Source organism: Canis lupus, chromosome 21 (genome assembly GCF_003254725.2).
Source record: "Canis lupus dingo isolate Sandy chromosome 21, ASM325472v2, whole genome shotgun sequence".
NCBI classification, from domain to species: domain Eukaryota; kingdom Metazoa; phylum Chordata; class Mammalia; order Carnivora; family Canidae; genus Canis; species Canis lupus.
The window spans coordinates 28,549,490-28,566,836 of NC_064263.1; the positions used below are offsets into that span (position 1 = coordinate 28,549,490).

At 37.3% G+C, this 17,347-nt stretch overlaps 2 protein-coding genes across 2 annotated transcripts; both read right to left on the minus strand.

Moving 5' to 3' along the window:
• Nucleotides 1–7,297: 7,297 nt before the first annotated feature.
• On the minus strand, nucleotides 7,298–8,233 carry LOC112667354 (olfactory receptor 51B2). The gene has a single exon (XM_025458936.2). The coding sequence runs from the start codon at nucleotides 8,231–8,233 to the stop codon at nucleotides 7,298–7,300; it is 936 nt and encodes a 311-aa protein (XP_025314721.1).
• A 4,183-nt stretch (nucleotides 8,234–12,416) lies between these two features.
• On the minus strand, nucleotides 12,417–13,981 carry LOC112667355 (olfactory receptor 51B2-like). The gene is given in 5 exon segments (XM_049098661.1): nucleotides 12,417–12,591; nucleotides 12,593–12,757; nucleotides 12,848–12,957; nucleotides 12,959–13,448; nucleotides 13,905–13,981. Coding segments are annotated over 5 exon segments (1,017 nt in total).
• Between the last annotated feature and the right edge of the window lie 3,366 nt (nucleotides 13,982–17,347).

The window sequence follows — 17,347 nt, forward strand, 5'->3', positions numbered from 1 at the left end:
CATCCAGTCGACTGAGACACTCAGATGCCCCAGGTGATGTAGCTTTTTAATAACTTTGATATCAATTCAATTCTTGTTGCATTCATAATAAACTAAAATTCACAAATTTTTTTAAAGGGTTTGCATTTTCAGTGCATACCAGAGAAATGAACACATTTGGTGCTCAGTAAATATTTGTTGAGTGAAAGCATGCAGAATCATGTAATTCGGCAATGGACTTTGTGGTCAAATTATAGAGTTCTTACTTTTATTTTAAATAAAATGAAGAGTTTTAGATTCGGTTCCTTAGTCCAGTAAGTCAAATCATGATATCTCATTTTCTTTATTTTTTATCATTTATGTATCTTCAACTTTTATGTCAACCCCATTACAGAGAGAAATGCATAACATGGCAGGATCAAGAAGACTGTGTCTTTTTCCTTCAGAAAGTTTGTTTGGTCAGTGAGACTTAAGGTAAGAATTTTCAACCACCCATTATAGAACTTATATTTTTCCAACCTGCCTGAAAGTCTGCTTTGAAAAATGATACGTGTAAATACACTCTCTATTTCTGTAATCTACACAGACTACTAAGTGGCTGGACTAATACTCATGAAAGGAAGTTTTAGTTTCAATAAAGCACTCTACCTAGATGATGCTATGTCACAGATTAAACTTATTCTCTTCCTCTTTCTTCTCTAACTAGGTCACCATATAGGTATAGACAGAAAGTCATAAGTGAAGTCACTGAGTTGAGCCTCACATATGGACAAGGTAACTGGCCTAATGATTCAGGGACAAGGTTGAAAAGATGTGTATAAGCGTGTTGAGGATTTAGTGTGTGGAGGATTTGTAAAGGAGGCTTTCCACTGAAGATAATGATGAAAAATGGGGTTACACAGTAGGTCTGACCTGACTAGGTTATGGAAGGTAGAGTGACTAACTACTGCTCCTGCTGCTGACATGATGTCTGGGAAGCCTGTCTCTATCATCTTGTCTATTTTCCTTGTATACAACAGTTGATAATTTGAACCCCAGCTGAATAAGAACTTGTGTCAACTAAACACAATGCTAAGGAATTGTATTCTCAGAGGCATTCTGAAAAAGTTCTTCAGCACTTATGGTAGCACCCGAAACTAAGCACTCAATCTCCTACACAGAGTTTGGGGACACCTTCACCAATAAATCCACCTCCCTACAATCTGCTTCCTCTATCTTGAAAACACCCATGCTGGTCCAACAGTGAGCAGCCTTCCTTTACCTCTTCAGCAACAAATACCATCAGATCCCAACCCACTGTGTCCCCAACAAGCATGACGATGATGCTGGTCCACTAGAGCTTGAGTCTTCCATTCCTCTTAGACATTAGTTATAGGTAAATTAATAAATTTTAACTTGAAAGTCCATGCCAGGTGACTGAGATCTTTCTTATGTGAGGGAACTAAGAGTTTTAACTTGAAGGGCCTTGACCAGTTTAGCTGGGATTCCTTCCATCAAATGTAACACTAGGGCAGCCCGGGTGGCGCAGCGGTTTAGCGCCGCATTCAGCTCAGGGCGTGATCCTAGAGTCCTGGGATCAAGTCCCACTTCAGGCTCCCTGCATGGAGCCTGCTTCTCCCTCTGCCTGTGTCTCTGCCTCTGTATGTGTGTGTGTGTGTGTGTGTCTCATGAATAAATAAATAAAAAATCTTAAAAAAAATGTAACACTCTAAAAGAGGCAGCCTATCCTTAAATTTAATTATATTATTAGAGTACGGTACAATATCACAGTAACTGCTGGCCATCACAGGGAGCCATAGATTTCCCACAGCTTCTGTGGCTTCAACTATGACTTGCAAAGCCAGCCTTTGCTCAGCCATAAGAACCTCTAAACTAAGGTCAGCAAATCAAGATAGGAGCAATCTGGAGTGGAATTTTCTAGTAAGACACTTGTAATGTTAAACCAGATTTTAGGATTTTGGTTTATATTTGACATCAATGGCTTGAGCATTGCACTCTGGGGCACCCTGCATCCCTCATGAGATTTGTGGAGGAATAATTCAAGTTTCACAACTAAATAAAGCTGAATAAGTTTTAGTGCACAGCCATACAGAAAACTTCTTCCCCAAATTATCTCTTGTACTTGCAAGGACTGAATTCTTTTCCTCTCCATATCTTCCTATTTTCTCAAGATAGAGCTTTATACAGAGGAGGCCAGAGTCCATAGTTGTTAAAAAGAAATCACCAGCTCTAATCTTTCTCCCTAAAGATGTACCTATAAAATGAAGAGGTCCTATATTTCTAGTTCTGGAATGGTTGTATTTTTTTTTTGTCTTTTGCCCTGCCACACCATCACCAGTCAAATGAAAATTTTATTTAAATAATCTGAAATACAAATGTCTTCCTTCCAGGAAACTTGTCTAGTTTTCTCAGTCAAGGGATGAGTTTGGACAGTATAATATTCAAAGTGGGAGGAGAAGAGATATATTTAGGTAAGTTTTGGGCATAATTAAAGGAAAGCATGAATAATTTACTAATGATTTTATAAAATTATGAGGGATTTCTGGTTTTATTAGGAAAACATGAAATGAAAATTAGGGGTTTAAGAGGTCTCTAGACTCAAACTAGAGTATTTAAAAGGACATCTGGAAATTCTATTTTAAAAATAATTCAGTAGATTTTTCTCAAAAAAATATATACAAATGGTCAATGAGCCTGTGAAAAGATGTGCAATATGATTAGTCATTAGGAAAAAGCAAATCAAAAGCACAATGAGATACAACATCACACTAGGACAGAGGCTATAATTAAAATAACAGAAAACAAGTACTGGTGAGGGTGTGGAGAAAGTAGAGCTCTTGTGCATTCCTGGTGGGAATATAAAATGGTGCCAGTTCTGAGGAAAATAGTTTGACAATTTCTCAAAAAGTTCATCTAAAGTTACAATATGACCTTAGCCATTCCATTCCTAGGTATGTATTCAAAATAAGTAAAAACAAATACTCAAACTGGTACTTATAGGCCAATATTTATTGCAGTATTATCCACAGTAGCCAAAAGATAGAAATTATTCGCTCACTCCTGCCCCAGGGTGTTCCTGGCTGCAGAGCTGATCTTAAGGAAACTGGGCTCCTGGGGTATACCCTGCCTTCTCTGTGCCCCACTCTCTCTGCTGCCTCCTCCAGGCACCCCAACCACTCCACCCACTTTACCTCAATCTTGCTTGCTACCTGATTGGACTCCAGGGGTCAGGTGAGAACGTGCGCCACTCACTCTTCCCATCCTCCTCTCCCTCTGTCACCTCCCCCTAGCCTGCCCTGAGCCTCACCATCAAGGAGACGGTGGAATCTGAAGGTGTCCCTGTTCTAGGGGGTGGTGGAGGGGCCTCTGGGTCTCCCAAGTGGTGAGCTACTCAGTGTGCAGGTCTGGGGACTGTGCTGCCCCTGGATTGCCCTTGTGGAGCATTTGGGGAGGATGCCACTGGGGTGGGATATGCAAGACTGTAGGCCTGCCAGCAGAAAAATAAAATAAAATAAAAAAGATAGAAATAAGCCTGTGTCCCTCACCAGGTGAATAAACATAATGTACAAAATATTACTATATACACAGAACAGAATAGTACTGAGTCCTAAAAGAAATGAATTTCTTTTTTTTAGATTTATTTTTATTTATTTATGATAGACATAGAGAGAGAGAGACAGAGAGACAGAGACAGAGACACAGGCAGAGGAAGAAACAGACTCCATGCAGGGAGCCCGACGCGGGACTCAATCCAGGGACCCCAGGATTGCGCCCTGGGCCAAAGGCAGGCACCAAACCGCTGAGCCACCCAGGGATCCCCAAGAAATGAATTTCTGATACATGCCACCACATGAATAAAGCTTGAAAACCTTGTGCTGAGTACAATAGGCCAGACACAGAAGGACAAATTATATTATTTCACTTACATGAAATATGTAGGATAGGCAAATTTATAGAGACATAAGTAGATTTAAGGTTACCAGGGGCTGGAAGAATGATAGAATGAGGAGTAGTCAATTAATAGATGATGAATTTCTTTTAGAATAACAAAAAATAAAAATGGAAATAGTGGTGTTGGTTGCTCAACATTATGATTGTAATTAATTTCACAGAATCGTATACTTAAAAATGGTAAGATGGCATTTTCATTATGAAAAGATATGTATAAGCGAGTAAATCACGCTTGTAATGTAAACACACAATATGTAAACCACAATAAAAAATAATTTGTAAACCACATGTAAACCACATGTAAACCACATGTAACCACAATAAAAAATAATTCAGTACATTTTTTATAGTTCATTAAATTTACTGTGACAGTTATAAAAGGAAAGTTTTGAGATCAGACATTATAATATAAAATATTAAGAGATCTGTCACTATTGTGCATAGGTGTGCACACACACACACAAATACACAGGTGCTTAGCAGTAGAAAGTCTCTTAGATCTTAGAGATGACTTGTGTCCACCAAGAAAAGAGGCAGAGCATTTATTCAGGGTCTCAGAATTGCAATGTGAGGAGCACAGATATGGGTAGCAAATCAAATAGTGTCCGTCCAGGGGAACAAAAGTCAAGGATTTTTAGAGATAAAAGGGAAAGCTTATGTGTGTTGTTTACAAAGAAATTTGATTGTTGTTGGCTGCAGAAAATGAATCTTGGCTAAACATATTTGGTTGCTAAGGCTATCACTAAGCAAGATCTCTTACTATTGCAAGTTATAGGAGTTCAGGCTGAGTCCTTGGAATATTTTGGTTTGGCCCAATTCAAAAGCTCTTGGTTCCAAACCAAGTTCCACCTGGTGAAGACCTACCTTTGTTTGTTTCTTCGTTTCTTTGTTTCTTTTCAAATTGTTTTTATAAATTGAAAAGGATGATCCAATCAACCAGTTCACTTGAAAGAAATAATGAAGTATAGACTTTTAAAAACCACATGTATGTCTTCTCAGAGACTGGTGATTGGGTATTTGTGAAGATACAGCCTTAACTCTGTATACAGTTAAGGCTGTAACTATAACTATATATAGTTACTTAAATAAACCAGAGTAATCCAGCTTTCAATTCTGTCCCATCTCCATGTTTAAAGTTGTATCAGATCTTCTGTTTCTAACCCATTATATCACATCATAATTTATGTATCATCTCCTATCTGGCAGTATTTTCTACACTGCTTATCTATGTATGTATATATGTATGTATGTATTTATAAAGATTTTATTTATTTATTCATGAGAGACACAGAGAGAGAAAGAGAGGCAGAGACACAGGCAGAGGGAGAAGCAGGCTCCATGCAGGGAGCCGGATGTGGGACTCGATCCCGGGTCTCCAGGATCAGGCCTTGGGCTGAAGGTGGCACTAAACCGCTGAGCTACCTGGGCTGCCCTAGGTGTATTCTTCTTATACATGCTTTGCTTTTACTATGACTCTTAATGATGGGGAAGAAAGAAACATGTACTAAACGAGATTTTAGTGAATGACTATTTAATTTCTATTTTAGCTTTAAAAAGCCCAGTCCTATATCCTGGGATACTTCTTTTGGTCATTTTATAGAATCACAACTTCATCATTTGGATTTACTCTCAAAATCTCAGAATTTAAAAAATGTATTACTATTCTTCTTATTCATAAACATAATTCAAAATCAAAAATTATTTTTCCATTAGTATTGCCATTCTTTTAACAGCATAAACAAAGCAGAACTTAGGGTTATCTTTGCTTCCTCCCAAGCCTTCCTTCCCTCTGCTTTTCTAAAAAATTTGTAAATCTTATTAAATCCAGATCATAAACATGTGTCATATATTTCCATTACCTTTCATCTCCACTTCCTTAATTTGAGCTACTATTATCTATTTTTCCAACTACTCCAGCATCCTCCTGTTGTTTCTTCTGTTCATTTCCTGCTACTTCAAATCCATTTCCTATATAATGCTGCCATGATTACTTGAAAACCTCAATGAAATCCTGCTACTTCCTTCAGTAGCTTTCCACGTCTCTTTGGGTAGATATGCAAACCCTTACTATGGCTAACCGATGCTTTGATATCTGGCTTCCTCTTCTCTCTTCAGCTTCTCCTCAAAGAAATCCTCTTCTTCAAGTAGCCATGCCATCTATCCAGATGGTTCCATTATACATCCCACTAGAAGGCTCCACATATACTATCTTCTTTCTAGAATATTCTTACTCCTATTTTCACCATTTTCTAACCTTTTTTTCAGATCTCACCTGATGGGCTACTTTCCCCTGGAAACTTGCTTTTATCTATCTATTTTCTAGATTCTATTTATTTTTATTTAGAAAAAAAGAAACAGAGAGAGTGGGGCAAGTGGGTATAGAGGGAGAGGGAGAAAGACAATCTAAAGCAGGCTCCAAGCTGAGTGTGGAGCCGAACATAGAGCTTGATCTCATGACCCTAAGATCATGACCTGAACTAAAATCAAGAGTTGGATGCTTAACCAACTGAGCCATCCATGCACCCTAAGGGAAACTTAGTCTTATCTCAAGCCTGAATGTAGTCTCTTTTGAGACCCACAGTCTCAAAGCAATTTCTTATTTCTGTTTTACTATTGATCACAAAATTTATTTTAAATTTGGGTTTATTTGATTTTTTTGACTCTCCAATTGTTTAAAAATTCTAAGAGGGAAAGTTTTTTGTCTGTTTTGTTGCTATTATATTATTTTTGCATGAAAAATTGCCTGTCTTATACTAGAGCCTTAAAAAATCAGCCAAATAAGTGATTCAATGTTATTGTTACTTCAAGAAACAGACACAAGAGAACTGATTTAAATTCCTTGCCTTCCTCCAAACACAAATATTTCATATCATAAGATCTATGAAAATAAATTATGCAAAAGTTTAAGAAAAGATATAAATAACCTGGAAACAGGAAGACCTATGGAATTATCGCCCCAATATCTCAAAAGATAAAGCAAATTATAGAATTATTTATACACAGACTTTTAAGTTACTTATATGGAAAGATAAAACTGGAAAAATTTTCATAATGTAAATAAAACATTAGGGGATAATACACAATGAACCCCTAAAAATCAGTGAGAAAAAGTGAAAATTAGCCAAAAAGACTTGTCTGTGATCAAGTTATATATAGAACTATCTATATGTAGACATATAGATATATAGAGATATAAATATATAGAATATATATATATTCATTTCATTCAACTTAGCTTGTACCTTTATGTAACAATTAAAATCTCATCTCACTCTGATAAAAGGAAGAGTAGCTATAACACTCAGGTCCCTTCCAATTATGAAAAGGCCCAGAAATCCTGGAGTTCCTAAGATATTGAAAAAAAGGCTCAAGGCCTTCTGTGCACAGAAAGTAGGTAAATGATGCTTCTCTGAATTTGCTTGGTCTTGATACTATATATAACAGGGTTCATGAATGGAGGAAAGAGAAAGTAGACATAGCTCATGGTGATGTGGACCACATGTGGTGCATGCTTCCCAAACCTGTGGATGAAAGTCAGGCCAATCACAGTAATATAAAAGACCAGGACACAGCTAATATGTGAGACACAGGTGTTAAGGGCCTTAGTTCGCTCTTCTCTAGAGGCAATACCCATAACTGTCTTCAGGATTAAAATATAAGAGAAGAGGATAATGAGAGCATCTAGGAAGAAAGTCAAAGCAACCAGAATGACTGGGTACACACGATTAAATGTAATATCAGCACAGGCAAGTTTCATGACATCTTGGTGGAGGCAAAAGGCGTGGGAAAGAACATGGGAACGGCAATATGGGAACCAGTAGAGTGGCACAATTGGAGGCACAAGGGATAAAAAGCCCCTCAGTAGTACACCCAGTCCTACCTTCATCACCCGAGAATTGGTAAGAATGGAGTTATACCTCAGAGGAGTGCGGATGGCGATGAATCGGTCATAGGCCATGGCAAGCAAGACACCCGATTCCACAATGGAAAGGGAATGAATGAAGTAAGCCTGCAGGAAGCAGGCTCCATGGCTCATCTCCCGGTGATTCATCCATAAGACGCCCATTACAGTAGGCATCGTAGTCAATGTCACCATTAGATCGGTACCTGCCAGCATGGCAAGGAAATAGTACATGGGTTCATGGAGGCTGTGGTCGTCCTTGATGAGGTAGAGGAGAGTGCCATTGCCAAGAAGCACAGAGATATAGACTGCAAAGAAGGGGATGGAGATCCAGTGATGAGCAGCCTCCAGACCTGGGAACCCAGTCAGCAAAAAGGGGGCAGTGCTAATATTGAGCCACATAGTATGTTCACAGATGGAGAGCAAGTTTATGGAAGCTATTAACCCAGAAATCCAGATTTTTTGGTTTGCACCACCTCCTCATGTGAGTATATTACAGCAGATTCAATCACAATTTTTGTACTCAGAATAATAAATTGATATATATGTGGTTTAACAACTATTTTCTTTTGGAAGAGAGTGGAGATTTCTAGGCTATACTAATCATGGGAAGAATCATGGTATTTTCCCACATTATATATAATATTAGGTTACTGATTAAAATTTTCTGAATTAAATTTTTTTTCAATACATTAGGCCACACTGTTATGTATATGCTAGAAAAATGTTTAAAGCAATAAAGGTAAGGAGAAGGAAATGGAGATGGAAACAGAGACAAAGCCAAAGAAGATGACGTGACGATGACAAAGGAGAAGAAGAAATACAAAGGGATAATTACTTTGCTTAGTTACACTGTCTTTTTGTTTGGTTGTAGAAACACTGATACACTTGATACATTTAGACCTGATTTAATTTTATATTTGCAATCATTATAGATTTTTTATTGTTATTAGCAAACTTTGTTCTGTTTTGAAATTGTTTATCAGCATTTTCTGGAATTCTTACAAAAGTTCAGAAACCCTTGATGGAGAAAAATGGACAAGAGCAGACAATGTCATATTTAGTCTGAACACATTTACAGTTTTCCGGAAGCCCATCCATGGGTCCCCCACTGAATATTTCAAACCTGCTGTAAAACATTTGTGCAAAGGAAGTCTGTGCTATTATGCTGCTCACCCCAGGTGAGATATGTCCCCTATGCAGGCCTCTGGAAAATCTATCTTCTCTTGAGAGCATCTAACATCCGAAGGATAAGAAGTCATTCCATATTTCTGTTCCTGGCACTCATCTACTACACAGTCTTATTGCTGGAATGGTTATCTTCTTTCTGTCTTATTTGAGGACTTACTCCAGACTCTTTCTTCTCAAAAAACTTTTGAAGCGTCCAAGCTGAAGAGTTTATGTTTGTAGAAATCACCTCCCCAGAGTTTCACCTTTGAAGCCACTTGGGAGTTTCTTTGATTTTCCTTCCCTTCTTTTTTCTGAAAGTGGCTGAGCCATTCAATTGGTGTCCCCAGCCAGCCCTTTCATGCACTTCCCCAAGGGTGTTTTAGGAAAACTAGAAACTCAAATAACACCTTTATAGAGATGCCAGGGCTTGGTTATGTGCCCCAAGATCCTCAACATCAGCATTCCCAGTGTCTATTTCAAAGGTCAAGGGAGACATATGTGCTTTTGTTGCTCTTAGAATTTTTAGAATTTGTGAATTCCAATTGTATTTTTTTTTTTTGTCACTTTGGAGAAATCAGTTCTGATTCACAGGAACCTCAGTAAATCTGTGAACAGCAAGGTGAATGAAAGATGTGTTATGTTGTATCTTAAAATTACTTCATTTATCATTGTCTGTTTTGTGGCAGAGTCAGGGTGATTAACATGTTCTTTTCATTAACAAAACTCAAAAATCTAGTGGGGACCAGAAAGAAAATAGTTGCCATGAACTTACAAAGTACTCTCATTACTGTATGAATGTCAGTGTGCTAGGGAGAGTACATACAAGATATCCCTGGCGTCTGGGCAAGGTTCCTAGAAGTGCTATTTAAACTGAGAACTGAATAACAGAAGAGTCAGGAATATGATATTTTTCTGTAAGATAGTGTATCAATTCCATGCACAGAAATAAACAAAAACTAAACCCACCGAAGAAAAATATTTGCGCTAGTCATGGGACAAGAAAAAAACATGATGAATTTATGCTAAATTTATACTAAGAATCATAGCATCTCTAGAACAATTCATGAGAGAAAGCTTAACACAAAATGAGTGCATGATAGCAGATTCTGATCACCTAGAGTTCTCACAATTTATGTAATGAATTTTGACATTACCCAAAGGGCAAGAGTATGAAATAAATGATGGGCCAGGCTTATGATCAGCTAGTCATTGTTTAAAGGTCACTTTGTTATGGTGTGAGGAGCACACTGAAAAGAGATAGAACAAGTAAGAAGAATCAAAATACAGTATACCATATGATAAATTGTGTTGTTGTGCATATGATGGGGTGTTATGGGGTTGGACAGAAGTGGACATACTTCAGTGGAAAATCACTGGGTAGAAACCTTGAGCTATCCTTTTTTCTCCCTGGGTAGGAATGCAAAGACTCACATTTTCTTTTTTTTTTTTTTTTAAGATTTATTTATTTATTCATGAGAGACACAGACACACAGACACACACACACACACAGGCAGAGGGAGAAGCAGGCTCCCGCAGGGAGCTTGACATGGGATTCAACCCCAGACCTCGGGATCACGCCCTGAGCCAAAGGCAGACACTCAACCACTGAGCCACCTAGGTGTCCTGGGACCCACATTTTCTATGAGCTTCTATTAGTATCAGTTGCTTCAGTTTATTTCTATTTTCTTGTACCCCCTAACCTTTCAGCACATGCTCATACAGGCCTAGCTTTTACTGTGAAAATTAACAATCAGGCAAGAAAATACACATATTAAAAATTGTTTCAATAAATGACTAATGAATATGTTACTATCTTCTCTTAAAAGCTCAGTGTGCTATAGCATAGACTATTTCCTTCTGTCATTTTAAGAGTTTGAAATTAATTATTTAGAGTCCTCATCCTCAAATTTCCAGAATATTTTTCAAACATGGATTTTATTCATAATCAATAATTTTTTTTCTAAGCTCTATCAATTGTAGATCCTAAATATATCTCATATCTGTCCACTACATTTATCTTCATTTTAATAGTTTTAGCTACTCATTTCTCTCTCAAACTGATACAGTATCTTTCTGATTTCCTTGTGCTCCTCTTGCCTCACTGAAATCTATACCATGCCTGAACATATAAATTGTAAGCATCACTGAAGTCATATCACTCCCTTGCTTAGAACTTCACAAGAAGCCAGTAGCTTCTCGTGAGTCTCTGGGTAGACACTCAAATCCTTACCATGGCCAACAGGATGCTATTGATTTAACCTCCTTTTTTCTCCCCACCCTGTCCTTAGAGCTATCTCCTGCTTCATGTCAGCCACATACCCAGAAGTTGCCATGATCCATTCCACCTATAGCCTCCTCACATACCATTTCTGCTTAAAACATTCTTATTCCTATTTCAGCAGTTAATCTCTAATCCACCTCAGGTATCAACTGAAGACACACTCCTCAAGGAACCCTTCCCTTAGCTCAGTCTGAATGTGATCCTTTTTGGAACCCACATCCTCAAAACAGTTTGTCCTTCTCATGTTGTCACTAGTGACAGAAATAGTTTTAAATGTAGGTTTCTTTGATTTTTTTTTGACTCCCCAGTGGGTTGGCTCTAGATAAAGCAATATTTTGCATTTATTTGTTGGCAGTTACATCATTTTTGTTCAGGACCATCCTTGTCTCATCCCTTAAAATAACAGCCAAAGAAATGGCTGAATACCACTGTTACTAATTTGAAAATAGAATCAATGAGGATTGATTTAAATGTCTTAATTTTCTCCAAATATTAACCTATTATAAAGTAGAATATACAAAAAAAGTTATGCAAAAAATGAGAAAAAAATATGAAAAACCTGGAATAAAAGAGGTCTTTATCATATGGCCCCCAAATTTCAATAAAGTAAATAAAATCTGAAATTATTTCTTTTTAAACATTTAAATTCTGTATGTAAAAAGACAAATAGAAATGGGGATATAGTTGCAGTATAAATGGCTCATTAGGGTTTATTTATAATGAGTTCCCACAAATAAATTAGGAAATGATAAACTCCCTCATAGGAAAAATTGACAAGACATATGACCAGAAAAGTCCAAAATAAGCCATGCAAGTGGCTACAACAAATTATTGAAGTTTTTAGCATAAAAATTAATTGCATATACAAAAAACACAATATCAGAATTGTACTTAATTTTCCAGAAAATTCAAAGGATTTCTCTCCTTAGAATTTATTATTTTCCTCCTTAGAATTTAAAGAGAAGAATACAGAATAACAAGGAAACAAATCAACTCATAAACTTATAACTCATAAGTTTCATAAATGGTATTGTATCATTTGAAGGAATGGAGATTGCCACAGTAGGTTTTAAGACTTAGTGGAATCTCATGGCCCTCTGTTCAGAGAAACCTCTGATCCCCACCATCAGTGTTTAACTTCCAAATTGATCTTTGGATAAAAGGCAGAGAATGCCATATTGAATTTGCTTTGTCTTGATGCTATAGATGGTAGGATTCGTTAAAGGAGGAAAGAGGAAGTAGATATAGCTCATTATAATGTGGACCACTGGTGGCACATTCTTCCCAAACTGATGGATTAATGACAATCACAGTGACATAAAAGATGAGGACACAGCCAGCGTGGGAGATACAAGTATTGAGGGACTCGGTTCTCTCTTCACCAAAGGCTATGCCCATGACAGTCTTAAGAATTAGGATATAGGAGAAAAGGATGATCAGAGAATCTAGGAAAAAAAAAAGAAAGAAAGAGAAAGAAAGAGAAAGAAAAGAAAAGAAAAGAAAGAAAGAAAGAAAGAAAGAAAGAAAGAAAGAAAGAAAGAAAGAAAGAAAGAAAGAAAAAAATAGAGGGTAAGGTCTATTGAAAGTTATGTCAGCACAGGCCAGTTTCATGACTTCTTGATGAAGACAGAAAGCATGGGAGAGAATATTAGAATGGCAATATGGAAATGAAAAAAAGATACAAGATTAGAGGGATGATGAATATAAAATCCCTCATAAAAGCTCCCATCCCTAACATTACCACTTGAATATTGGTGAGAATGGAAGTGTATCGCAAAGGATTGTGGATGGCAATAAAATGATCATAGGCCATGGCAAGCAAGACATCTGATTCCACAATGGAAAGGGAATGAATGAAGTAAGCCTGCAGGAAGCAGGCTCCATGGCTCATCTCCCGGTGATTCATCCATAAGACGCCCATTACAGTAGGCATCATAGTCAATGTCACCATCAGATCGGTACCTGCCAGCATGGCAAGGAAATAGTACATGGGTTCATGGAGGCTGTGGTCGTCCTTGATGAGGTAGAGGAGAGTGCCATTGCCAAGAAGCACAGAGATGTAGACTGCAAAGAAGGGGATGGAGATCCAGTGATGAGCAGCCTCCAGACCTGGGAACCCAGTCAGCAAAAAGGGGGCAGTGCTAATATTGGGCCATATAGTATGTCTACAGATGGAAAGCAGCTTTCTAGAAACATTTAAGCCAGGAATCCAGATTTTTTTTTTAGTGGCATTATATCACAGAAGCCTCAATCACAATCTTCATACTTGGGGATAATTAATCAGTATGGTATACATAACTCCACAAGTATTTTCCTTCAGAAGAATAGAAATTTGCAGGTTATACTTGCGATAAGGAATATTATTCTTTGCCCAAGTAGAAAAAAATTACATTAATAGTTACAACTTTCTCATTTTAAATGAAGTGCTTTTACTAATTTTTAAAAATTTTATTTAAATTCAATTTGCCAACATAGGCTATAACACCCAGTGCTCATCTAATCATTCATTAATTTTTCTTATAACATCAGGTCCTACTATTGTGTGTATGCTTAAAGTTTTTTCCAGTAACATTGTATAACAACAAATAATGTAAATAAATACTAGTGGATAATGATCTTACTTAGGTGCTTTCTTGCTATGATTGTTAAGTTTTTGGATACATTTAACTTTGATTTTGCTTTTGTCTTTCACAGTCATGATAAATGCATACTTTTCAGTTACAAAAACTTGCCTTTGTTTGTTTTTAAAATTGCATATTGGTGTTTTATGGAACATACCATCACTTTCAATTGCTTTCTTGCTCTAACAGTTACTCCCTTTTAGAGATTGGCTCCCAGAAATGTGGGCTACAGACTAACCACAATGAACAAGCACAGGTATGTATATTTTAAACATATAGTCTTAGACTCTACCTCCAATCCACTGAGCCAAAATTTCCCTTTGATCACGATGCCCAAGTGATTCAGGTGTACAGTGATATTTGAGAATCACTGCTCTAAACATTTCATATTTATTCCATCTTTGGAAATAAATGCTTTTGGATTCTTCCACCTGAGTGATTTCTTTGTTCCTGTCAGATATCCTCATGCAATTTTTTTCATAGCTTCTTTATTCACTGATTCTCTTTCTGCTTCTTGTCTTTCCAAAATCATTTCACTTAACTGAATGTTCAGATACTATCTCTATGTCTCCTCTTACCTCTTAACTCTTTTTCCTTCAATATTTAACTTCAATATTTAACTTCTGCTGTTGCTTATGTGACTGGTCACATTATAATGTTCCAATGGCCTGAAGATCTCAGTCATCTCTACTACTTCCACTTTCTTGGTGGCCACAACACAAAGAAACTATTACCATTTATGATGCAGTCTTACTTCACCATAAATTTGAAAGTGAAACACTTCTTCATAGCATGTCCCTAATAATATCAGAAATAAATCAGAATCAGGACAATTCACAAATATAAATCTTGTGTAAGAAATGCTCTGAAGCTACATCTGTATGGGCATGGTCCTCACTGAGACAGAAATCACCAACTCATGGGGATCCCTTGGTGGCTCAGCAGTTGAGTGCCTGTCTTCAGCCCAGGGTATGATCCTGGAGTCTCGGGATCGAGTTCCCACATCAGGCTCCAGGCATGGAGCCTGCTTCTCCTTCTGCCTGTGTCTCTGCCTCTCTCTCTCTCTCTCTCTCTCTCTCTCTCAACGTGTCTCATGAATAAATAAATAAAATATTTTTTTAATAAAAAAAAAAAAGAAATCACCAACTCTAAGAGTTCCCTACAATTAAAACATATCAAGTCATTTAGAGGTTTAAATTAGCATTACTATATAAATGTTGCTCTATCCCTGAAAATTCCCTACAATTTATTAACAGGAATGAGAAAACAATATATCAGAGGAAGGGAAAGGTAGCTAGGAAAGGTAGTGAATTAGAAATATTTATTCTAAAAAAAACAAAAACAAAAAACAAAAAAAAAAGAAATATTTATTCTAAAGGGGAAAATAGCAAAACCAAAATAAATTTTAAGAAAAACACAAGGTCTTGAGTTTATTTTAAAAAAAGGAATTTAGAATGACTAAACCATATTTCCAGATTGCAAGCTTCTTCTTAAAAATTAATGAGATCTTTTCAGAGAATGGTAATAAAATGTTCAAGATCAGCCAGGACACAAGCTTTTAATATTTTTATGAGCAGAAAAAAGTTTGAGAAACAGGGAGGCTGTATGTTCTATAGCTAGGCTTGCATCAGAAAAATAACAAGATACAGAGAAGGCTATGACAGGTCTAAGAATGTAAAAAACAGGACATCTTCCTGAGCCATTGGAATAAAGGGAAAACCTGTCCAGGATGAAAAAAGAACCCTGATATTGGTCCAAGAGCAGGTGTGTGGGGCTTCTAGGAGTACAAGATACTTTCATCAAACTGAGGCCACTATATACAGTTTCCTCAGGGCTGGGATCATACTGTATGCATTCTTCCAATCCTACATTATGTAGCAAAAGTTCCATAAACATGGCTTGGCTATATATGGGCTTATTTATTGACAGATGTCGAGAAAATTACAACAGGCACACAAGAACTAATATATCTGGGTGAAGTGAGGAAAGCTATGGTCTTGAAAATAATTGGCATCTCCCAACTCAGAACATGTATTCTCTTTAGTGAATTCCTAAAGTTCTGGGGGAACTGTTTTATTAATATCTGATGAATTGTCCTTCAAAAGGCACTATACACTTGGATGTGTAGACAGCCAGTAGAAGCACCATTCCTCACTACCATCTGGGACAAGTAGAAAGATTACTATTTTGAATGTGGAGAGAATTAGTGAGCACACACCTCATCACTGACACTATGAGAAAACCATTTCATAAGCACAGCCTCTGTCCTGAAAAATCTCACAATACACACTAGCAGAGTTTATAATTGGGTTTGATCACTGTGCAATTTTGTGCAAAACATTGGCAATGAATATCTCAACAGAGTCTCTAATGCTGAAAACATCTAGATAATTTACCAACCTGATTTTTGTGTTATCATGTTTTTCTAGGTAAATAGAACTCCTAGACTAGAATAGATTCCAACACACACACACAGACCAAACTGGGGCACCTGCGTGTCTCAGTGGTTGAGTGTTTGCCTTTGGCTTAGGTTATGTTCCTGGAGTCCTGGGATTGAATCCCCTGTGAGGAGTCTGATTCTCCTTCTGCCTATGTCTTTATCTCTCTCTCTGTGTATCTCTCATGAATAAATAAAGTCTTTAAAAAATAAAAGAAAAAAGAAATACACCAAACTGCTTAGTCTGAGAGCTTAACTTGACTCTCAGTGGATATGGAGGAAGAAAAGAAGCAGAGGGGGTTTGGGTGTATGAGAAAAGAAAGGACAGGAAAGATATGTGGACTTCATCTTTTTTTAATATTTTATTTATTTACTAATGAGAGACACACAAAGAGGCAGAGACACAGGCAGAGATAGAAGCAGCCTCCATGCAAGGGAGCCTGATGTGGGACTCGATCCCAGGACCTGGGATCATGACCAGAGCCCAAGGCAGACGCTCAACTGCTGAGCCACCCAGGTGTCCCAGGACTTCAAAAGGAAATAGTGAATAATGAATCCATCACAAAGTCCAAATGCACAGGTAAACAGAAAGGAGAGTGTTATTCCTGCTCCTCCTCATTTGCTCTTCTCATCTACTCCCTTCCTCCTGAATGGGATGAGGTATAGGCCCTATGGGTATAAGAGTGATGGATCATGGCCAGGGTCTCAGGTTTTCTATTTTCCCTAGTGAGTCTCACATGTCTTTTCTAAGACAGCAGTTTCTAAAGTGTAAACACACACACATACACACGAATGTGTGTGCACGTGCTGTTAGGATCTAAAAAAAACTAAATTTCTACCCAGAAAAAATGGATAAAAGCACATAATACCACATTTAATTTAGGGCATTCATGGTTATGATGATGCCATCCCAAGTGTTGCAAATTAAAAAAGCTAAATCTAGCATAGTTCTTTTAATATACTTCTTGGGAAAAAAAGGAAGAATTCTGTGCTGTAGATGCTTCTT

Excerpts from the sequence above, each read along its gene's own strand:
- LOC112667354 (XM_025458936.2), bottom strand. The coding sequence starts at position 8,233 with ATGTGGCTCAATATTAGCACTGCCCCCTTTTTGCTGACTGGGTTCCCA.